The sequence below is a fragment of the Nylanderia fulva genome, unplaced genomic scaffold (genome assembly GCF_048542155.1).
Source record: "Nylanderia fulva isolate GAGA-0341 unplaced genomic scaffold, ASM4854215v1 Scaffold551, whole genome shotgun sequence".
NCBI lineage: Eukaryota > Metazoa > Arthropoda > Insecta > Hymenoptera > Formicidae > Nylanderia > Nylanderia fulva.
The window spans coordinates 26,165-52,008 of record NW_028190645.1 but is presented as its reverse complement, the minus strand read 5'-3'; the positions used below and the strand labels follow the sequence as shown (position 1 = coordinate 52,008).

The 25,844-nt window shown below is 34.7% G+C and overlaps 1 protein-coding gene and 1 pseudogene across 1 annotated transcript; one reads left to right on the top strand and one right to left on the bottom strand.

Annotated features, from left to right (window-relative positions):
* Positions 1-23,748, bottom strand: LOC114942553 (fatty acid synthase-like). Its single transcript, XM_029317940.2, is given in 15 exon segments — positions 1-506; positions 7,084-7,240; positions 7,325-7,499; positions 7,631-8,402; positions 8,649-9,245; positions 9,549-10,012; positions 10,431-10,680; positions 10,682-11,371; positions 11,373-11,919; positions 12,050-12,392; positions 12,550-13,015; positions 14,993-18,153; positions 18,260-18,604; positions 18,681-18,762; positions 23,727-23,748. Coding segments are annotated over 10 exon segments (6,279 nt in total). The 5' UTR covers positions 23,730-23,748; the 3' UTR covers positions 1-506; positions 7,084-7,240; positions 7,325-7,499; positions 7,631-8,402; positions 8,649-9,245; positions 9,549-9,620.
* Positions 3,048-25,844, top strand: part of LOC114942555 (glucose dehydrogenase [FAD, quinone]-like) — a 45,727-nt pseudogene continuing 22,930 nt past the window's right edge.

Below are 25,844 nucleotides of genomic sequence, written 5' to 3'. Positions count from 1 at the left end.
TTTTATTATTAAAACTTTTATTCAAGTAAACCGCTTGACTTTTATTTATTTTACCACTGTTACACTTGTGAATATATCGGTTTAACGGCATTGTTTAACTATAACTTCGCGTATCGTTCGCGACTGCGAAGGGATGTTATATATCGCACGCGGCTAGCGAGGTTGTTTAACTAACGACGCGAGAGCGTCTTGAGAGCGACTTATTGCGACTGCAACTGAGCGATTCGGCGCGTCTCTGCTTCCTTTTTATAATATCGCTTTTTGAGATTTCCTTGATCGGAAGGGGTGCCTGGCAACAGGCCCCCTCGGTCAAGGACCCAAGTGCAAGCGAAGCAGATTCAAAGTCCTTCTGCTTTGCTTGCGCGTTGAGCAATTTCGGTTCCGCGTATATCTCGCATCGTATGCGTTTTTACGCGGTCAGTGTTTGTCGTCAAGCGGATGTAACACGAGTAACTATTTCTTAATAGTTATATCTTTGAGGGATATAACAGTGCCACAGATTGTTCCTGGAAAGAGAAAAAAGATAATTTTAAAATTTGTAATTTGCAGTTAATAAAAACAATAATAAGTAAGTTTCAAGATATAAACTATTAAAAAAATTTTTAATTTTTAAATATAAATTTTAAATAGATATTACAAAATATGTATCAAAATTGTTTTATTATTTTTCTTTAAGGAGAAGTTGTTTCACGCTACCCAACATTCACGGAAACAGAAACAGAAACTATTGTGGCGGAATGGCTTCGTTTTGCGAAGCAACGATATCACAGAGAAACAAAAAATAATAAAGAAAACGTACCTGATGAGATAAGAGAAAATGTTTAAACTGATAAATAATAAAAAATAATGTTAATTATTACTTTGAGAACTGAGCTGTTACTATTATTTAGTTACAAAACTTATATTTACAAAAGTTTATGATAATATATTATCATCAATTATAGCATTGTCACTTTGTGTACTTTGTACAACATATAAAAATTTCTTTTTTTTTTCATAATTATAGTTTATGTGTATTTTGAAAAGTTTATATGTGTAATTTATTTATAGGTATATATATATATATATATATATATATATACGTATTATTTTAATTTTATAAAAATATATTATAAACGGTATATATTATATTTATTGTTATCTTTATTTCCTTTTTTATCAATTTTAATATCACTTTAATGTAATTATAATATATTTATTTATAAAATATTTTATAATTTTCAGGAATATTTGGAATTCTGGAATTAATTTTAAATAAAACAAAACAAAAAAAATTGCAATAAAAAAACATTATGTTTAGTTTGATTTAAAATTAATTCAAGAACTTATATATATATTTAATACTTATAATATTATAAGTTCTTGAATTGATTTTAAATCAAACTAAATAAAATGTTTTTTCATTGCAATTTTTTTTGTTTTGTTTTATTTAAAATTAATTCCAGGATTCAAAATATTCCTGAAAATTATAAATGTGCTAAAATATATAAATATATATAATTGTTATATAACTGTACTGTAATTACTTTAATAACAGTTTTATAACAATAAAATAATTTATATTACTATTATGTAACATTTCATCAATTTATATCATTGTTATATAATATTAAGGTTACAATGTTACAGTTATATTTTATTTTAATTATGTGTTATGGTTTGGTTATATAGCTGCAATATCCTATGAGTGAGAAATAATAACTAACGTGAATGTTACATGTAACATTCACGTTATATTACTTGTTACATTCCGTTTTATTACGGCAATGTAACAATTACATATCTGTGTTTGCTGGGCAGGTATTGCATTCCCGAGATGCGCAGAGAGATCAAAATTAGTGGCACATTTTTGACCAATCAATGCTTGCCCATAATGCAAAAGTCATTACAGGCAAGTATTTGATTGGCTGCTTCAAATTTAGTCACCGCCATTATGCGCAATGTAATACCTGTAATAATTCAAATAATGTGCCTCTTATAAATATAATAATAAAAAGGTTTGCAGTAATTAATTATCAATAAATATATATTTTATCGATAATTATCGATAAAAGAGTGACCAAAGAAAAAACTATTTGTATAAACTCGAAATTTAAATAATACTGATACATCGCATTTATCACGATTACAGTTTTATATAAAATTAATGTCCATAATTATAATTGTTAGAATTGATTAAAGAATTGGTGAAAAAAGAGATCAGGAACGTTAAATGGTTAGAAAATTGTCTTTTATTATTGTAATACAATTTAATATTACACAATGTGTTTTTTTTTTATTCTTCTATTAAATTTTTACGTTGTCGATTGACTATCTAATAATATTTTTCTATGTAATACATGTTTTGTGCTATATCTGTCATCCAATAAATTATTGTTATTTCCATATATGTTTTTTTTTTGTTCAATAACACTGTTCTGTTACACTTATTACATTCTCGTGTTCTTAGTTTCTAACTAAAAAACTGTTATATTATGAATTTGAAGAATTGTGCTTTTTTTCCTTGAAATGTGGTATGTATAACAATACAATGTTTAATGAGAGCAAGTCAATGTTATTTTATTTACTTTTTGCGATCATTCTTAGAATAATTGATTCGTAGCGACCTCTTTTCTTCCTTGTCACACTACATTATGGATCGCTGCATTACATTAAGAATATATTATCATATACTATATCAGGTGTTCAAAATAAAGCGTAACAACTTATATCTCGAAAATAAAGCATTTTAGAGAAAAATGTTTTAAACAAAAATTTTATGGCTTCAAGGGGGACATAAGATGGTATAACTGATTTGATCTTGGATAATCATTTGAAGGTCATCTTCAATTTCTTAAACAAAACCCCTATTTTTTATTGCATATTCTTGTAGCTTATCTCGAGACCTTTCCAAAACACTCTAATAAAGTACTTTTTGAGTTTATTTTGAACACCTGGTATATGTGTTGTACATTTGCGTATAGTGACACATATATGTTACACAACATATGGATCTCAATAAAAGTATATATATCCGAACATCCAGATACAAGCCTGTATTACTGTGCTCCACTCAAGCCAATTGCTCGGATACATGTTGAACAAGATGTGGAAAGTCTTTTGTGTTTTCAGTATCGTTGCCTTGATCGTTCCGACACAGTCGGCCAGGAAAATTTTTCCGAAACAATATAACAATCTGTACGGCGAGGACGCGAATAATGTACCAAATTTGCAGAATCTGCTCAGAACGGGTGTTGGAATCCTGAACTTTTTGGCGAAGGGTCAATTCAATCTGAATCAAGAGATCCCGGACAGGACCCCGAGATACGGGGATGTTTACGATTTCGTGGTAATCGGTGCTGGCACAGCCGGTGCCACGGTAGCCGCAAGATTAAGTGAAGTTTCTCAGGCAAAGGTGCTGCTAATCGAAGCTGGACCCAACGAGAACCTTATCATGGATATCTCGCTGACTGTTTACTTCCTACAGCTAAGCAACGACATCAATTGGAAGTATCAGACCAAGCCCTCCGACAAGTATTGCCTCGGGATGGACAACAATAGGTGCAACTGGCCCAGGGGAAAAGTGATGGGTGGTAGTAGTGTGCTGAATTTTATGATTGCAACCCGGGGCGGGGCCGAGGATTACGATCACTGGGCTGAGATGGGGAACGAAGGTTGGGTCTACAAAGATGTCCTGAAGTACTTCAAGAAACTGGAGACGATCGATATCCCAGAACTGCGGTCGGATACTACTTATCATGGAACTGAGGGACCCGTGCACATCTCCTACCCCTTATTTCATACCCCATTAGCAGACGCATTCCTGAGAGCCGGCCAAGAGCTGAGGTACCCAATAATAGACTACAACGCCGGAAAGGACATAATAGGATTCTCGTATTTACAGACCACGATTCAAAATAGCACTCGCATGAGCAGTAACAGAACCTACCTGTATCCCATAAACACTCGTAACAATATTCACGTGACGCGCGAAAGCATGGTGAGGAAATTGTTGATCGATCGACGCACAAATCGAACGATCGGGGTGGATTTTACGAAATTCGGCCGGCTTATCTCCGTGTTTGCGAGTAAAGAGGTGATACTGTGCGCGGGCGCAATTGGGTCGCCCCAATTACTGATGCTGTCCGGTATTGGGCCAGCCAAACACCTCGCCGAACTCGATATAGACGTTGTCCGAGATGTTCCGGGGGTCGGGGAGAATCTGATGGATCACGTCACCTTCGGCGGACTAACGTGGATGGTGAACGAACCAGTTAGTTTAAAAATACAAGAGATGATCAATCCCGCTAATCCATATATAGCGGATTTCCTAACCAGGCAAACGGGTCCGTTTACGATTCCGGGCGAGTGCGAGGCTCTGGGCTTCATAAATACTAAGAGTCCAGAAAAACTCAGCGGTTTGCCGGATATAGAGTTTTTGTTCATCGGTAGTGACTTAAAGGGGAATCCTTTTTTACCGATTGTGATAGATTTGAACGACGAAATGCGTCAGATATGGAATAAATACGAGGGTCACTATTTATATTTTGGGAATAGGAACAAAAACAAATAGTTAAGCTGCGAATATATTTTTATTGTTTTTCAAAGTACTCGCCACGATGATCGATACACTTTTGCATGCGCTTAAACCAATTTTCAAAGCATTTATTCCATTCCGAATGAAGTATCTCCAAAACATGATTTTTGAACGCTTCAATAGCTTCTTCGAGCGATGAAAATCGTTGACCACGCAGTTTATTCTTCACGGATGGGAACAAAAAGAAATCATTGGGTGCCAAATCAGGGCTGTACGGCGGATGACCCATCAATTCGATGTTTTGAGTGCTCAAATAGTCTCTTGTTTGAGCCGATGTGTGAGAGCTCGCATTGTCATGATGAAGAACAATCCGACGTCTCTTGTTTGTTTTCCTTATTTCACCGAAGATTTCTGGCAAACAGATGGTTGTGTACCACTCAGAATTTACTGTTCTACGATCCTCTAGAGGCACTGTTGCAATATGACCAGTTGTTCCGAAGAAACAGGCCACCATTTTCGTTGAAGTGCTTCGTGCGCGAACAACTTTTGTTGGATTTGGTTCATCTTGGAACACCCATACAGTCGACTGCTGCTTACTTTCGAGCTCATACGAATATATCCATGATTCGTCACCTGTCACGATTTTATAAACGTCTTTTGAAGCACCGCGATTGTATTTCTTAAGCATTTCTTTGCACCAATCGACACGAGCCTTTTTTTTTGAGCGATTGTCAAATTATGTGGGATCCAACGCGAACATAACTTTCGCACAGCTAAGTGTTCATGTAAAATCGCATATATGCTGGTGGAACTAATGCTTAGGGATGCCTCAATCTCACAATAGGTTACATGACGATCTTGCTTAATCATTTCGTGCACAGCATCGATGTTTTCTGGCACTACAGTCAATTTTGGACGACCTTCACAAAACTCGTCGGACAGCGAACTACGACCACGATTGAATTCACTATACCAGCGATACACAGTGGTTTTTGATGGAGCTTTATCGCCAAAAGTCAAATTAAGTTGATTGACGCACTCTTGTTGTGATAATCCACGTTGAAAGTCGTAAAAAATCATCGCACGAAAATGTTCACGATTCAGTTCCATTTTTTGCCGAGACGAAACTTCCAACTAAATATAAAATAAACAAATAGCGTCCGTATGACAAAATGTTCTGAGTACGTATATCGTCAAAAATGTCAAACTTTACGATGGAACCGTCAGATGGACTCACATGACATCAGTGTTGCCAATTCCCGAAATATAAATAGTGACCCTCGTATTTTATACGGATAAATATTGTTTTTCGTAGATTAAAATTATGTTTGAATAAAAATTGCATGCAAAAAGTGCATAAAATATCGTACATCAATGCAATAACAACAATTTTTTATTTATTCAAATATATTTTTTAATCGATTTTTATTTCGCATAAATGATTTTTGTATTAATTTAATTTTCTAATTGAAACTTTTTATAAATATCATTAATTACTGGTTCTAAAATTGTTTTAATTAATTATTTAATTTTAATTAATTATTAATTTTATTGTTTTAACTATAACAACACCTGTCCGAGAATACTTAAATAATACGTATGGAAATAATTAGATGGGTCGTGGAGCACCTTTCTGGCAATGGCCACCAAGATCACCAGATTTGAATCCTTGTGATTTTTTCTTGTGGGGTGCGCAGAAAGAGAAAATTTATTTTAACCGCATAGAAACGCAGGACGAATTAGAAGAACGAATACAAAGAGCGTTTGCTACCGTACAGCGGCGGCATATAAAGAATGCCACAGAAAGCGTTGCGTACAGGGCAATCAAATGTTTTGAAGCGAATGGTGGCCAATACCAACATTTAATGTAAAAAAATTCTCCATTAAATAAATATATTTATTCCTTTTACTTTGTCAAACCTTCATTACATCGCATACTACCTTTTATTAAATAAGAAAAATAATTGCAACATAATTTTAATTCACCGAAATATCTGTATATCGCGATATAATTATAATTAATCGAATTATTATTATGTCGCCACAAAATAAAATTTCGATAAGTAAAAATTATATCGCGACATAATAATAATTTCGAATTCTTATTATGCCTCAACATAATTTTCATTCACCGAATTATTTTTATGTTGTGATATTATTTTAATTCATCGAATTATTATTGTGTCGCCACATAATAAAATTTTGATAAATTAAAATTATGTCGATACATCATAAGAATAGAGAGTTACTTTTATACCCAAACATAATTTTAGTTTATCGAACTTTTATTATGTTTAGATGTAATTTTATTTTATCGAAATATCTTTATGTCGCGATATAACTTTAATTCATCGAATTATTATTATGTAGCCACAATAAAAATTCGATAAGTTGAAATTATATCGCCACATAATAATAATTTCGAATTTTTATTTTGTCTCGACATAATTTTAATTCACCGAATTAATTTTATGTATTAACATAAATTTATTTCATTTATATTTTATAAGACAATTAATTTAATAAAAAAAATAAAATGTGTTAGATATAAAAAGAAAACAAATTACTTGACATATAAGTTCGACTAATGTTGCTGTTTTCCCAGTGCCTGGAGGACCGAAAATTATTTAAGGTGCTGGGTATGCTGTATTACACAAGATTTTCCTTATCGCTTATTTTTGTTCTTCATTCTGTTCTATCTTAGTGTTTATCCATTTAGTGTTGCTATATAAAACATATATTTAAAATTGAAAAAATTTGCTAAAAAACAATGTAAATGTAAATATTAATAATGGTTTAAAAACTTACTCTTTTAAATCTGTATTATTTATTTTGAGTTTAGGATATATAATTTCTTCTAAATTGTGTTTTTTTACTCATTATCATCAATGCATAATGGCAACATTTTAATGGATAATGTTTACTCCCAAAATTTATATTAAACCTCTTGTTTTCGTCTTTGAATATTCTTGCATTTCTATATCTATTATACAAAATTAATAATTTCAATACATTTATGTTTTCTATATTCTGTTATTTAATAATAATCATATTATAAATTATAAATGTATGCTATATTCCTATTAATACATAATAAAAGAATTGTAAACTAACTTAAAACAACTCTGGCTGTATTGTTATTTGATTTTCTGTTATCTTCAAAACTCTAGCGCAAATTGTTTCTTTTGTAATAGTTTCAGTAAGATACACTTTATCATCTGGTACAACTATAGGAGTTTCCTTATTCATATATGGTAAATCAATAAAGAAACATTCATTTAAATTGGAGTTCTTAATTTTATGATTTAACAATTTGTACCGTCCCAGTTCACAATCTAATTCAAACTGCTCTAAATATAAGCACATTTTTAGTATAGTTAAATAATAATCATAATTTAGCCTTTGTACATTATGCAAACTCTTAATGCATTTTATATAATCAAGACATTTTTGTGAAAGGTTATTATCTTCTTGCAAATGTCTTTGCAATGCAATTTTTAAATCAGGTGGAGTTTGAATTAATGGTAGCTGAAATCTTGGTGCTACTGAAAATGCTGTGCAATCCCTAAAAGAATGATAAATTGTATAATACAGTTAACAGTTACATAAATTACTTAGATTAGAATAAAATGGAATTATTAATTAAGTAAATAATTTTTTCAATATGCTAAATATTGTATGATATTATATAGAATTCAAGTTATTTGCAGCTTTACATGTTATACATGTGAAAACTATAACAGCTGCTAATAAATTTAATAAAATATTATATTATTGTAATACAAAGTTCTCGTACTCAGGATCCACTGTGGTATTTCTATTCATTGCCATAATAGAAAATTGTTAGATGAAATGTCAAGATGTAAAGCGTCTAGTTAGTCTAAACCTAAAAGCCATTTTGCAGGAAAAACAATGAAGATATTTATAACATAATTTCTATTATAATTATAAATCTTTATATAAATACCTAATTAAAAATTTTATATCAATTTTACATTTAAAAAATATCTTCATATATAAGTTATATAAAAATCTTGGATAAAAAAATAAAAATAAAATTTATATTTTTTTACACTATTCGTACTACATGTAGACACAATTATTCTAAAAAAATAATATATAAAATACTTACGTTTATATGAGTTTTGCAAAGTAACGAAAATGCCAAGTATTAAAAGTTGCAAAAGCGTGTACATGTTCGTAATCTCGTGGTTATATTACAACGTTTATGAGCCAATAACTATTGCAGCCGATGTAGGTGCATCTTTAATTATTAGTTATTTTATGTGTAGTAATTTATAAATTATAGTTGACTTTGACATTATTAAAATTGTATTAAAAAATAATAATAAATTATGAATTATGGTGGGCGACTGCAATATTGTTATTGGGATGTAAGAAATTTTTTAAAAATTAAAAAGAATAAGAAATAAAAAATATGACCAATCGGAAAAGGAGAAGATATTCTCTGCTCTTATTGGTGGATATTTTCTATTTCTTATTGCCTGTTGCCTGGCATTGTGTATGGGGCTTAAATGATAAGATGAGTTCGTTCGGAAAAACGTTGATAAATAAGGTCAAAGCGCTAAAAGGATAATTCTTGAACGTACCTTATGTATAATACTTTTTTACGTATAATACATGTATTATCGCCCTTATATATTTTTTCTTTGTTTGCAAAGTGTCTCCAACGTTATAAATGACCACAGCCACTCACATTGATTGACGCCTAAAGTAACAAGCAACGATGAAAGAGCTTCATTTTGAATTAGCATTTTTCGAAAATTCGAATGTTTAAAATTCATTATACTTATTTAAATACACATAATTGTATTAAACAAGTAAAAACACAAGATTAATTATAATACGTTAAATTTAATAGATCAATTTAAAAATACAATCGTATAATTAATCGTATAATTTTAGAGAAACTGTATTAGTTTTATAAAATACAGTATAATACCATCACCATCATTCAGATATTAGAAAAGTTTTAAAAAGAGAATATTTAAAGAATTAAAAGATATCTTACTATATATTAATTTGTATTTAACATATATATGTATACTGCAGGAGACTTGCGATCTTCTTATCTACACTTTTTTTAACTCGTTGGAGAATTGCCAGATACATCGGTCGCAGTTAATAAATCTCGTAATTTGCTTATCGTCAAGGCTTGTATTTCTCGGAACGATAATATGATATCATATTCTCTTTCAAGAATCTGCTTGATCTCTGTGTAGCCTAGCGAATCAATGCCGAGCTTATCGAAGGTGTCATTGAAACTCATCGAATAGACATTTTCAAAACCAAGGATACTGGCAATGACTTCAACAAAATTAACTTTGCCATCGTTCACGGATTTGTGCTTTACGGCTATCACTGTGGATGCCAATACAGGATACGATTCCCGAAGAAAAATGTCCATGGTTGCAAGACAGCTGCTCATACGTTGTGGTAAAATACCTTCATTAATGTTTTTATTTGTTATCGTATCTGTAAAAAATAAGAGTATCGTAGAATGATATCGAATATGATAAATGATTATTACTTTATCTAGCCAAAACATTTTATTTATTCAAACATTTATTTTGTTATCTTTTTTTAAAGATAACATTATTTAGTTTGTAATTATCTTATATAAATAATTCATACTCTCTAATTCTTATACTTTAATGTATTTATATCTTTCTTGCAATAAAAAGTTGTTTTTATTTATGTTTGTATTAATAAAAAACATCATCTCATCATTAATAAAAACATAATATAATATATAATTATTTTCTTCAAAGAGTCTCGTGCAAACTATTGTGTATATTTTTATTAAAGGTATTTTTATATAGGTAGGAGTTTATATAGAATCATAAGAAGCAATCCAAAAAGTGATCGAAAGAAATAGAAAACTAAGTCTCACCTATATACAATCCAACGTCTCCTATAATACCCCATTGAATAGCGAGACCGGGCAAACCAGCGGCATTTCTCTGCTCCATCATCCTCTCCATGGCCGAATTTGCGAGACCATAATTGGATTGACCCAGATTGCCACGGCCGCAGGATATGGACGAGAAGACGACGAAAAAATCTAACGACGGACAGAACTTTCTCGATGCCATGTCCAGATTCTTCGTAACCTCGACTTTTGGCAAATTTACAGCCTCGAAAATCGGCCACCTGCAAGTTCTCGAACAAGGCGTCGTGCAACACAACGGCCAGATTAAATATACCGCCTACCGGAGCCAACCGGTTACTCTCCTCGATCAAATTTAGGGCGCCAGAAGGCGTCGTCACGTCCGCCGTGGAAATGACGACTTTGATGCCACTCTCGCGCCAACGTTGTATCCGCAACATCTGGTATCCGGTGCGTATGCCGGTTTGAGACACAAGAATGATGATTTTAGCGCCGCGAGCGACCATCCAGTTGGCTAGTTCTAGACCGAAGCCACCGAGACCTCCGATTAGCACATACGACTTCTCCGGATGCATGTAGGAGCGCGATACGGTCGTCATCATCTTCGACATCGGCATCATGTGTTTTTGCGGTTCTTCGTGTCGAATATTCAACAGTACCTTACCGATATGCTGGCCCGTCATCATAAATTTAAATCCCTCCTCGAGCTTTTGCTTCGAAAATACGGTCGTCGGTAATGGACGCACTACGCTTTTCGCGATTCCCTCTGTCATCAGTTTAATCGTTTTTCGTTTGTCTTCGCTTTCGTCAAACAGCGTCTCCAGAAATATACCGTGGAAGGAAATGTTCTTTAAAAATACCGACATATCTACACAATTGCCATTCAACATGTCGTGTTTCCCGATCTCAAGGAAACGACCGTTCTTCGCGAGGCACCGCATACTAGGCGTGCAGTTTCTCTCCAATTAGCGAGTTCAGTACCACATCAACTCCACGTCCTTGGGTCTGGTCGGAGATCAGATACTCAAAACTCGTATCTCGAGAATTACCAATATTCTTCTCGATCAATTGCGGAAAGGCTTTTTTGAGAAAAAGCTGTTGCTCCGGAGTGTCGACGGTGGTGAAGACTGTGCAGCCGGTGTGCAGAGCGATGGTGATCGCTGCTTGACCGATGCTGCCGGCGCCGCTATGAATTAACACGCTTTCGTCCGCCTTCAATTGACCCCGTACAAACAGAGCGTAGTAACTAGTGACGTAAGCGACCGGTATTGTCGCCGCCTGCTCCAACGTCCATCTGTCAGGCAGCTTCCAAAGAAAACCGGAATCTGGTAACACGGTGGTCATCAATCTTCTAGATTTGACTATACCCATCACTCTACAGCCGTTTGCGTCTCTTCCGGAGAATTCTAGTCCTAAGGCAGAGTCTTCTATATTAATCTCTACCGATGAAAGGGCGTCCGTTGGTTGTTTACTGATCGCCAGATTAATATTCCTGTTAATACAATAGTACAAAATTCATTTAGTTTGAAATTTAACAAGTATTTATTATATCATTGTGACAACATATGATCTCCGTTTATTATCAATCAAACAAGCAAAGAGTAACGTTCGCCGAAACTTACCTGAAGTTTAACGACGCATAGTATACACTGCAGAGTTTATCTAAATGTTTAGTCTGACCAGAAGTTAATGGACTTTGAATCCATTCTAGACTACTCAAATCTCCGTGAGTCCGTGCACTCACATAGGCGTGCTCCACTTGCACGTTGTTAGGCTGATGTAATTGTAAGTGCCGATAACTGCCCCATTGACCTGCCTTCAAAACATTAGCCATTAATTCCTTTTCTAGTTGCTGCGCGTAAAACTGGGAGGATAAGTCAAATTTGGGAGCGTTGCTGTCTTGGATAAAGATATAACGCACGTTTGCGATCTCGCGCCGGATACAAGTCATAAATCCAACTAGACCTGCAAATAAAAAGAGATAAGATGTTAATTTGCTGATTAGATGATTGAGAATAAAGTTCGAAAAAAAAGATAATCGTTAGATAAATATTTTTAAAAATTAGTTTTTTAAAATCATTTAAAGAAATATATATATAAGCATGTTTGTTTATAATTTTACCAAATAATTCTTCGCCTTGGGATACAAAAAGAATTTCTTGATTATTGCTGTCGTATTTCTTCAACACAGCTTTTGCATTTTCCAACCATGAGAAATTCTTTTCTGTGATCTGTATTACGATTGATTCTCGTTTCTCCTTTCGTTTCTTTAACAAGATGTAACTCTTTCCCGAGGTGTCGATTTGTTTACTGACCAATATCAGATTCGCTTTCTTCAGCGCAGTGTTCAAGTCGAGTTGTGTGGCAGTCTCTTTCAGAAGAATAAAGCAACTGGAATTTAAGGCACTTGCTAGGTTTTTAAGAACGGTGTAAGATTGGCTAGAAAGAACTTCCGCTGCTACGATGAGATGCATATTTGGACCTAAAAATGCATCGTTTGCATCCCATTTCACTAAGTTAACGTTTATCTCATTGAAAATTGTCGCGTAATCATCAATTGCGGAATTGACGGCCACTTGTAGGTCAATCTAAAACAAAGGAAGTGACATGTTTACACGCACTTAGAACATGTTCAAAGAAAAAGGTTTATGATATATGTAATAAAATTTTGTCTTATAAAAATTAATGACATTAAAATTCTATAGCAAGTTACAACCGTCTCGCGCGGAATTCGCAGCGAATATCAATTCGTCGCGTAAGGAGAAACGTCTCCTGCGGAATATCGGTTCCCTTCGGCGCGATCTCTCCGTCCGATCACAAAAAAAAATTATAATAAAAAAAAAATAAAAAAGAAAACTAAAATCTCGATTTAGTTGGGCGCTAGGTGCGGCAGCCGCACCGTCTCTCAATTAATAAATTCGCGGGACGCTAAGTCTTGATGTACTCGGACTTATTGTCCCAGCCCTCTCGCGGGCGTCAATCACGGGAGAGAGAGAGATCGCGACGGCAGCTTTCCCGCTCGGCTAGCCTCTGTACGGGTAAGGGTTCGGGTGCGTGGTGGCGAGAAAATCACCCGAGGAATTAAAGTTAATAAAACATATATTTAAATTTTGTTCATAAGACACATGAGTATACAATATACAGAAATAAGCGGCGTGCACAGACGCACGATTGAGAGTTTGGTGAGGCAATACGACCGGTGGTTCGCCGGGCCGAGTTATGAATAATATTTAACTAATTCGCGGCAACGAGGTAGTGTCTCCAATAACAAAAAAAATTGATTAATTAAATCGGCGATGCACCACCGGGTATATTACTCCACGCCGCGGGCGCGTGATCCGCGCGGTATGCGCGACAACAAAGGGGCCGGCGTAAGGGCGCACCGCGTGCGCCGTACATAAATTCCATACACAAAATTAAACATAATCACGCCTTTTCTTTTAAGACAACATCAATACTTTAATGAGCCCGAAAGCGTTTATGAGCTCCCCGATTTTGCGCCTCGAACAATATTCGGCAACGCGTAAATCGCGGTAATTTTCGCGCGACAATGTTACGCGCGAAGACTGTCCACGCGGGAGAGAGAATATGCGGAAACGCAAGAGAGTGGATGGGTCGTAGTTTCTCCCAATAGAGTTTCGTTACGTTAATACCGCGACTCGACAATAAAACTATTTCGGGACCCATCCACCCTGCTATCTTCATTCGGCAACAGCAGGATGACCACGTCGTCTCACCAGTCCTGTAACGATCCTTATCGTCCTCTCCTCTCTCGCTCTCTCTAAGTCGCGCTTCCGTCTCGGGACCTCCACTCTCTTCGGGCGCTCGTTAGACAGTGCCGAACCGGGGCCCTCAGGAGACACGTCGGTGACCCAATTACCTAGATAGGCCACTCGCGGCGCTATCAGGTCGGCCGCGCGCGCGGCCTCGGTGATCCTTGCGGCCGCGCGCTTAATTATCCTTACCCGCGGAGTCCTGATCCGCGGGTTGCTCTTCGTAGGCGGTCGTCGCGGCAGCGTACGGCAGGGCCGCTCCTTGCTCTCCTTCGGGATTCCGGATGTCCCGGGGGCGGCAGCTCTCCTGCCGGCGCTCCGTATGCGGGGACTCGGGTGCTTGTTGCACCCGAGTGGCCATCCCCTGCTCGCTCCTGGAAGGTACAAATTTTTACGGCAGTGGCACCTACTCCGTTGTCGGATGTTCGGTGAAGAAATTTTGAATCTTGGGCTTACCGGGCGTGTCCCTGACGAAGGGGGTCCCCGTCGTCCTGCTTCCTATGCCTTTCCTATTTCTCCTCCAGGGTTTCTCTCTCGGCTGAGACTCGTCGCACATCCTGTCTGCCGCCGAAATAATCCTAACTCTCAACAAAAAAAAAATATACAAAAACGCGTAGCAGCGGGATCGCGTCCGGTCCCGCGCTTTTCGCACGCACGCTCTCTCTCTCTCTCTCTCTCTCTCTCTCTCTCTCGCTGTCTCGGGAGAGCAGAGGTCCCGTGCCCTCCCCCGATCGGGCCATTCAGCCCTTGTGACGAACAATTTCAATTTGTCACGTCACAAAGTATATTTACGTTAACTAATGGTTCTCCATCAAAAATATCGAGTATAAGTGGCGCCAAGAGGCTTTTTGCGTCTCGATCGTTCGCTACTTCCATGGCCTTGATCCTCGACGTCGTTATGTTCTCACAGGCAATTTGCAATAGCACAGTGAGTGCGTGCAGCTTTCCTCTCGCTGAATCTTCCAAGACCAGGCTGTGCGGATTTTCGTATGGCACGTAAACGTAACGTTCGTACTTGGGCTTGATTTGAATCTGCTGTCGCTGAGATGTAGTAAATTTCATCCCTCTAATCTCGATACCCCCCGATTTGACGACTTCGATGTTTTTATAGTGATATATCGATAATCCAGCATCTTTCGGTAACTCATCGGTCAATCGTTTGTGAAGCACAGGATCAATCACGGCGTAGCGGAACTTCGAGCCATACACCAATCTCCGATCGATGGACAATAATTTAAACTGAAACATGCTATCCATGTACGAGGACCATTCATTGAACCAATGTAATTCGCCGACAGTGATGGAATTGTCACAGGATTTGATCCCCTTGAAAATACCGCTGTATTTGTATCCACGCAATCTAAATTCCTTATAAACGTCCTCGGTGTTCAATACAAATCCATCGGGTGGCATCGGAAGCAGCGGCAGGTCCAGCTGATCCTTCTCGGTAGCTTCGGCAAGGCCAATGTTTCCGCTAACGACGATCGAATCGGCTTCCCGGACTTCGAAGTCGCCCTTTCTCTTAAGAATATTTACCGAGAACTTGATCGTTTTCTTTGTCGGGATGAAAGTAATGCGCTGCAACCACACGTTTTTGAAGATTACTGGCAGTTGTTCAAAATTGGTGTCATGTAGTTTCGCGAAGAGTTTCCAAACCATCACAAGGAAGCCGGCGCCCGGGAAAACATATCGCCCGTCGATTTTGTGTTCCATTAGATATGCGTCCGTTTCTCTCGACAGATTTACTTCTACAATATGTTCTCCAGACAATTGTTTTGACTTCTGAGTAAAAGTGGGTACCTCCCATTTGGTGGAATGGTCCCATTTGATCAGAGGTCCGATCATCGGTGTTCCACGACTAACGGGAAAACTGATCGGTGGATATAGTTTGGAGATATCAGGTTGCGCTCCAGCCGTGTACAGCTTTCCTATATTAGACAGTAGAAAGATCAAATTGTTTGAATAATTTTGATTTTGAAGACAGATGTTGGTAATTGTCAACGGTAGCGAACTATGCAGAATCGACTGCAACAGGCAATGCGGTCCAATCTCGATAATTATTGCGTCCTCTGGGATGTGCGCCATCGCTTCTTGGAAGAGCACAGGTGACACCAGATTGTTTATGAAATACTTCGATGAGCTGAATTGCGCGAGTGGGCTTTCCCATGCGGCCTTGGGTACCGAACTGGAGATCCATCTGTGAGATCTTTTCTTCGGGTTTGGTATAATCATGTCGAGCGAAGCACGGTATATTGATTCACTCGGAAGAATGTATTTGCTGTGGAAGGCGACGCCAGATGAGTCGATTATTTTAGCAAAGATTTCTTTGCTCTTTAGCTCTTCTACAAACTTCTTCACAGAAGCGACTGGACCAGAAATGGTGACCAAATTTGCAGAATTGTGACAAGCTGGAGTGATATCAGGTGGACACATCTCCTTGGCTTTCTCCCAAGTCAATGTGGCTACTGCCATAGCGCCTGGTTCTAAATTGGCATCTAGAGTCGACTTGCCTTTGTAATAAGCTGCCAAGATAGTTTGCTCTAGCGTAAACCCGCCGTCGGCATATGAACAGCACAATTCACCGAGGGAGTGTCCAATTATGCCGTCTGGTCGAATGCCTATAAGTGTTAACAAGTCGACTAGAGCGATCTGGATGGCCACGATTGATATCATAACAAGCATCACGTTCTCGTATGTCTCATCGGTGCTATTTAAGATGATATTCATTAAGTCGATATCATGATTCTTCAATATGTTTGCGCATTGCTGTAGACTATGTTGGCACGTTTTGATGTTGAGCAGTTCGCGGCCCATACCTGACCATTGAGAACCCATACCGGAAAATAAAAACCAAATAGAACGTTTGTTGCCATTATTCATTTTGACCATCTCGCGGGTACCACCATGAGCGAGTATCTCATAGCCGCGAACGTTGTGTCCCGCTATATTGTCCTGGTGCGCGGTATGCAGTAAAGCCAGAAACTCGTCGTCCTGTTGATGCTCATTCGCCTTGTCCAATAACACCTGTATAGCTTCCTTCGTGCGACCCGACACGGCTATCAGTTTTGGTAGTAGTGACTCTATGGTCTCTGGCACCGATGACACTTTTGTCTTTGGATTACTGCGCAAAATAACGTGCGAATTTGCGCCACCGGCGCCAAATGAATTGATACCCACGAGACCGCCATTCCATGGCGTGGCCTTGTCAATTACGCGAACACGTCCATCGATCAATGCGGGAATCTTCGGATTTGGAATAGAAAAGTGCAGATTCGCGGGGATCACGCCGGTTTCCATCGCAATCAGCACCTTGGCTAGCGCGCATATTCCGCTGGCGGCTTCTGAGTGGCCCATATTTGATTTAACCGAGCCGATCTGCAGCGGTGTCTTCCTGTTTTTGCAAAACAGTCTATCGATGGCACTTATTTCCTGCTGATCACCCGCTTGGGTACCGCTACCATGCGCCTCTATGTAAACTACATCTTCGAGATTGATACTCACTTTACTATACACTTCCTTCAACATCAAGTATTGAATGTCACTGCTTGGATACGTGAAACCCTCAGGTTTGTAGCCATCTGTGTTTATCGCCGTGTTTATCACCGTGGCGTACACTCTGCGTGCGTCCTTTAATTTCTGCAGAAATATTACGACCACTGCTTCAGCTCTCGCGTAACCATTGGCCATAATGTCGAATGATTTACACTTGCCATCTTTGGACAGTATATTCAATTGCTGAAAATGAAGACTAATAGCCGGATCGAGCACGAGATTCAATCCGCCGATGATCGCTGCGTCGCATTCACCCATATTCATCGCAAGAACCGCTTGATGCATAACAGTCAAAGCCGAGGAACAGGCTGTATCCAGCGAATAACTAGGTCCGATTAAATCAAAAACGTAAGAGATTCTGTTGGCAAGCATCCCTCTGCTACTTCCGAGATATCCATATCCTGCAAACAGATGAGTATTTTTTTTTTTTCACTTAAAAAAAAGGCTTTTTTTGCGGTGTGATTTTACGATGGAAATTTTCACGATAAATTTAACAAATGTATGTACCATTTGGATCTTTCTTCCAAAAATTACTCGCATCCGAAGTGGAAACACCGATGAACACGCCAGTACGCGATCCTTTTAGAGTTGAGGGATTGACGCCGGCATCAATTAACGCCTCGTATGACGCTTCTAGCATTATGCGAAGCTGCGGATCCATTGAGTGCGCTTGTTTAGGACGTATCTTGAAGAAAGAGGCGTCGAAATTACTAAGATCCTTGAGTTTGGCAAATCTGGATGGTATTCCGAGAATGCCCGGTGTCCAACGTCGCTCGTCCTCGGTAACCATGTCTAATCCTTTCATTAAATTCTCCTTAAACTCCTCAATGTTTGAGGACTCAGGTAGACGACCTGGAAAAAATATGAATGTATCTCATTTCTATAATGAAATTGATTATACCGCGGTCGACATAATCGGTATAATTACCTGAAATGCCTGTAATGACGATGTCACTTTCCATTTTTGTAGCCATCTTGCTCGTTGAATAATTCGATTTTCCTCTATCTGGCTAGAATAAATTTTGTGTTTAAAAATTTAAACACACAATCGTATTAAAACTGAATTGCGTCCACTACAGCTTTACTTTTATTGAAGCGACCATGTATGATATTTAAAAAAAATAAAAGAAATAAAAATAAAGAGTGTGCACAATGAATAATTACATTATGTTTGCCAAAAAATTAATTGATTTTTAACAATTTTGTATTAATTTTCTTAGAACAAGAAAAACTTACTTTGCTGAAAGAAAACGATTCGATTCAAACAGGAAGAGGTCTGTCTCTGCTACACTGTTTCTAATCTTCTAATCTAACAAATAATAGTCCTTTAGGTCCGCCAGTAATAATTAATAAAAATATTTCTGAAAGAATTGGTATGCCATTTTGGTCGACTTTTCTCATTGAGAAAAGATTTTTTCTAATCTAATCTTCTAATCTTCTAATCTTTGATTTGCTAATTCTTCAACGAAGGCTGATTGATAAGTGTTTCATATACTGGGTAAGTTATTTTAATCAACACATATAAATATTTCGTATAGTAAGCAAGATGGAAAAAATGTCCCAAACAAAAGTTTTCTGACTATGAGGGGGACATAAGATGGTGTCATTGATTTGAACTGAACATTTTACAAGATATTTTACATTTTAGGCCAAAAAATTGTAAAAAACTTTAAACTTTTATAATTTTAAAAGTACTCCATCAAACAACACTTTATTATAGGATTTGAAAAGCTCTTTAGATAAGCTATAAGAATATGTAATGAAAAATAACAGGTTCCATTTAAGAAATTGCAGGTGACCTTTAAATGATTATACAAGGTCAAATCAATAACACCATTTTATGTGCCCCTCATAGTCAAGAAACTTTTGTTCGAAACACTTTTTTCCATCTTGCTTACTATACGAGATATTTACGTGCGTTGATTAAAATGGCTTATCCTGCATATACAGTACCGGCCAAAATTATATCACCTTTTGATTTTTCAGCATAATATGTTTTAAAGTGAATGGATCTCTATAAAATTATAACATGTTTTAAAAGTTGATATAACATTGAATTATAATTCAATATATGTTATATCGTCCTTCAAAACATGTTATTATTCGAGTAGAGATCCATGCACTTTAAAGCAAGTTATGCTGAAAAATCAAAAGGTGATATAATTTTGAGTACATATATTTAAGACAAATTTTATAAACAGTTATGCAGAGAGTACCAAATGTATATATATACGTTTTGATAGGGTTGCGTCTCTCTTTTATATAATTCTTATGTTGTCCTCACTTTATCGTTGATGTCAGAAATGGTGATTTACAGGTTTTTCATATACTTATATATAAATAAATTGTATACATTACGAAAGAGGAAAAATTGATATTATTATTCTCAACAATATAATTATAATAAAAAAAGTTAATTATGGTAGTCTTGTAAATATTCTGACATTATATACAAGATATATGGTAGTTTTGTCATCCAAAATTAATCATAATGGCGAAAGATGTTCGATGCACATAATGTAAAGGACAAAATTTTAACCTTTAATGTTCTTGAATTCGTATATATTCTTGAACTTTTAAAAAAGTTGGAGGACACTCTCAATTTATTTATATTTATATTACCTTGTTAAATTCTTAATTTGTATACGCTGGCTTAAAGGCGTTTGTTTATCAACATTATTATAGATATAGCAGAGAAAAGTATAGAATCGAAGGGATCTGAATAGCTCAGATGGAAGAGCAGTCGCCTGGCAAGCGAAAGGTCTCGGGTTCGATTCCCGATTCAACGACTTTCGGATCTATATTTTTCTCTTGCATTTATTTCCTTAAGGGGGGGAACAGGGGATGTATGGAATTAAATCTCTTGTAGAGATTATTCCAATTTTAATCTTGGCCGTGTCCAAGTAAAATTTAGTGCCTTGTGCACAGGTTTTTAATCCTAACGAAAAAATTTAGTTTCGTTGGGATAACGCACTGTCATCCGCGATTTGGCTTTTATTGCCTGTTCGACACTCTCAATTTATTTATATTTATATTACAGAGCCTTGTTAAATTCTTAATTTGTAAAATTAATCAATTAAATGTTGTATAAAATTTATAATAAATGGTATTGTGTCACTTGATTCTATAGATTTTATTTCTTTTATATAATTCAAGTTATCCCCCGCCTCCTATTACATAACAAAATTTATTTTATAATTTATTTCTCAACGATATAATTAGCAATTCCTTCTTCTTACGTCAAACATATATATTTATTATGTCTTCTACTAAATATCTCATGTCATAAATTATATATAATATTCAAGATATAAAATTTTTATTAAAATAAAATAAATTTTGTTATTGTGCAATAATAGCAGTTCCAATTAATACTAATAATAGTTTAATTAATATGTGAATAAAATCCCACTGCATATTATCGTTGAGAAATAAATTATAAAATAAATTTTGTTATGTAATAGGAGGCGGGGGATAACTTGAATTATATAAAAGAAATAAAATCTATAGAATCAAGTGACACAATACCTTTGTCTACAATGACGCAGTATGGCCTGCGTATATTTAATACTTATGTTAATAAAAAAATAATTTATGTCTTATGTAATAAAAAAATAATTTTTGTATTTTTTTTTTTAGAAGTGAAGTTTGCGATTTGGAATTATAAATTCTATACATATATAATTATATATAAAATATTAGAATATAATTATATGAATTTTTTTCCAGGCAGCCTTAATTATAAGTTTTTCTAAAATAAAGTTATAAAATAAATCAAATTCTTTATTAATATGTATTACAGAAAAAAATAAAAACAATTGTTGTCTAAACACGTAGGTATTTTGTCCATGAAATTAATGTAAACATAAAAAACATCATTGGCCAATGATCTTCAGAAAGTATCAACTAATAATAATAGAATCGTATATCGGTGAGTCTTATTAATTTTTACTTAAATTTTGGGTAATAATTTTGTGAAAATTCTCCGATTTTGCCGATATATGTGTGTACATATTTTTATGTGTGAAACACGCATTTGTAAATTAAGAACCGCCAGAAAAATTATATAAAAAATAACATTGTTTAAGAGAAATATGATTTAAAAATTAAAATTTTAATTTTTTATATATAAAATATAAACTCCATAAGAAAATATATATATTCCACTTCTAAAGTGTGGCTGTAATGTGCAATTAATATACAAACAATCTTTTTATGCGATAAATATATACAGTGTATTATCTATGTATATTTTACTGTAGGATAATATTAAATTCAGTTAATTTTTTTTATTTACAGTATAAATATCGCAAATGCGAACAATTTATCAGAGGTTTCTTGCTACGCAATATTTTACTTCTATATTTAATGTAATTAAATATAAAAAGAATCTGAATAGACTGTAACAATAATCGTTATTGCATTACAGTTTTAATTTAAAAATGTATTGCATATTGAAAAACGATGATACTTTATATTTTATGCTTTAAATTATGATCGTTTTTATTTATATTATGGTATTTAAGATGCAATCAGATCTTTGAGAATTCTCTGATAATTTCTGAAAAAAAAACATTTATTATTGCCCATAGAAAAGATTATTTTTGTATATTATACTAATAATATTAATTACAGCCATATACATTACAAGTAGAATATTTTTTTCAAAAATAAAGTTGTCATATATATATAATACTAGCTTTTCGGACCGCGCTTCGCGCGGTCCTCAAAGCCTTTCTATTCGGACCGCGCTTCGCGCGGTCCTCATATAGCCTATATTAAATCCGTTTTAACACAAAAAATTAATTCTTTTTTTGTATTACCGCGAACTACTTCCACATTTGTTGTCCGATTTTCACGAAATTTATATCAAAATAAATGTTTAAATTTTTTTTGGGTGGGTGCGTGGGTGGATAAATAAAGTGATAAAAATTTGTTAAAATCATATAGTAGCCATCCCGGACAAAATTTGAGTACAAATTTCGAAAAAGTCTGTGAATAAATGTTTGAATGCGTGGGTGGATGCATGAGTGGGATAAAACTTAAAAGAACCACACAGCAGCTTTCTCAGAAAAATTTGCAACCTTTTTGTACCAATTTCGTGAAAATTGGTCCATAAATGCGCATGCGTGTGGGTGAATGCGTGGGTGGAGGTGTAACACTTGAAAAAACCACATCGTCGCCATCTCCAAAAAATTTGCAACATTTTGGTACCAATTTTTACAAAAATCCGTTCATAAATATGCGATTGCGTGGGTGGATGCGTGGGTGGGAGCGTAAACTTAAAAAACCCACACAACAGCTTTCTCAGAAAAATTTGCAACATTTTTGTACCAATTTCGTGAAAATTGGTCCATAAATGCGCATGCGCGTGGGTGGGTGCGTGGGTGGAGGTGTAACACTTGAAAAAACCGCATCGTCGCCATCTCCAAAAAATTTGCAACAATTTGGTACCGATTTAAAAAAAATCGGTTCATAAATATGCGATTGCGTGGATGATTGCGTGGGTGGAGGCGTAAACTTAAAAAAATAAAACACCAGTTTCCTCAGAAAAATTTGCAACATTTTGGTACTAATTTCGTGAAAATTGGTCCATAAATGCGCATGCGTGTGGGTGGATGCGTGGGTGGAGGTGTTACACTTAAAAAAACCGCATCGTCGCTATCTCCAAAAATTTTGCAACATTTTGATACCATGTGTTCAGAAATATTGCAAAAAAAAATTTTTTTCGCAAAAACATACCCTCCTCTGAAGAAAAAAAATAAAAATAAAAAAATTAAAAAAAAAAACCCACAGCAGCCACCCCCGAAAAATTTGCAACATTTTGGTACCAATTTCGAGACAATCGGTCCACAAATGCGGAAGTAGTTCGGGCACAGACAGACAGACAGACAGACGGACGGTGCTTATATATATAGATATTTCTATATAAAAAGACATAATATTAAGTAAAAAGAAAAACTTTGCGACTTACCATGTAGCTGGTTAAATTGCTACTGAGCAGACTGACAACTAATAATAATATATGTTGATATAGTTAGAAATCAGAATTTTACGTCATAGCCTAAAAAATATTATAAAAACAGCAAAAGATAATTATATTCAGAATACTTAAATATGTAAAACAGCATAACACAACTTCTAAGATTCTTATCTTATAAATTTTGTTTCAAAAAAACTTTTTTTTGCATTACTTCTTATGTATACATATATGATTTTATAATCTTTTATAATTACATCACATAGCTGCATATTGATTATTATTATTCTTAATTAATATTTTTTTCCTCACAAAAATATTTTTTATAAGAAATAATATAATTATATTTTGGAATAATAATTTTAAATAATATCAGTATTATATAATTATTTTAATAATTTGTTCGTATGTTAAATATGAAATTTATAAATCATTATACTAGACATTTTATTGCATAATTTTTATAGACAGACGATATTAACAGCAAAATAAATTTATACAGATAATCGCAACAACATTTTGCTTTTACATTAATATGTAAATCATATACATAATAAGATAATAATACACATTTTTATATTTTACGTTTTTTATTTGAATTTAATTCAAAATTAAAATAATTTCATATCCTCTTTAAAATTATTTTTATATCTCTTTTAATGCACTCATTAAATATTTGACTCGTCCTTGTCAATTTTGCTCGCCATATAATTAGTAATTAGACATTGATAATGAAATGATAGAAAATGATAAAGCTCAGTTCTGAATGACGAGAAATAATTGAAACCTATTATAATAAAAAATTGTTCATATAAGTCATTATTATTTTTCGTTAGAATTCCGAAACCTATAACCATCAAATTGTTTTCATTTTTCGTCAGTTTCTCAAATTCTGTTATCAAATTATGTGGCGACACAATAATAATTCGATGAATTAAAATAATATCACATAAAAATAATTCGGTGAATGAAAATTATGTCGAGGCATAATAAGAATTCGAAATTATTATTATGTCGCGATATAATTTTTACTTATCGAAATTTTATTTTGTGGCGACATAATAATATATAATTCGATTAATTATAATTATATCGCGATATACAGATATTTCGGTGAATTAAAATTATGCTGCAACTATTTTTCTTATTTAATAAAAGGTAGTATGCAATGTAATGAAGGTTTGACAAAGTAAAAGGAATAAATATATTTATTCAATGAAGAATTTTTTTACATTAAATGTTGGTATTGGCCACCATTCGCTTCCAAACATTTGATTGCCCTGTACGCAACGCTTTCTGTGGCATTCTTTATATGCCGCCGCTGTACGGTAGCAAACGCTCTTTGTATTCGTTCTTCTAATTCGTCCTGCGTTTCTATGCGGTTAAAATAAATTTTCTCTTTCTGCGCACCCCACAAGAAAAAATCACAAGGATTCAAATCTGGTGATCTTGGTGGCCATTGCCAGAAAGGTGCTCCACGACCCATCTAATTATTTCCATACGTATTATTTAAGTATTCTCGGACAGGTGTTGTTATAGTTAAAACAATAAAATTAATAATTAATTAAAATTAAATAATTAATTAAAACAATTTTAGAACCAGTAATTAATGATATTTATAAAAAGTTTCAATTAGAAAATTAAATTAATACAAAAATCATTTATGCAAAATAAAAATCGATTGAAAAGTATATTTGAATAAATAAAAAATTGTTGTTATTGCATTGATGTACGATATATTATGCACTTTTTGCATGCAATTTTTATTCAAACATAATTTTAATCTACGAAAAAACAATATTTATCCGTATAAAATAAAACTTCTTTAAAACTAAAAATTGCGAAAATACAAACATTGAAATAATAGCAAAGCGTCATGTGTTTATTAAAAATCAGAAGTTTAGAAACTCTCAGAAGCTAGTATTTTAATCTACGAAAAAGCCGCTTTTCGGACCGCAAAGCGCGGTCCGAAAAGCTAGTGATATATAAGATATAATTTTTTAAAAGGATTTGAATTTAGAACGCGATGAACAACAAATTGTTAAAAATATCACACACATATGTGTGTGTGGCCGTGCGTGTATTATATGCTGAAACATTCTTATAAAATAT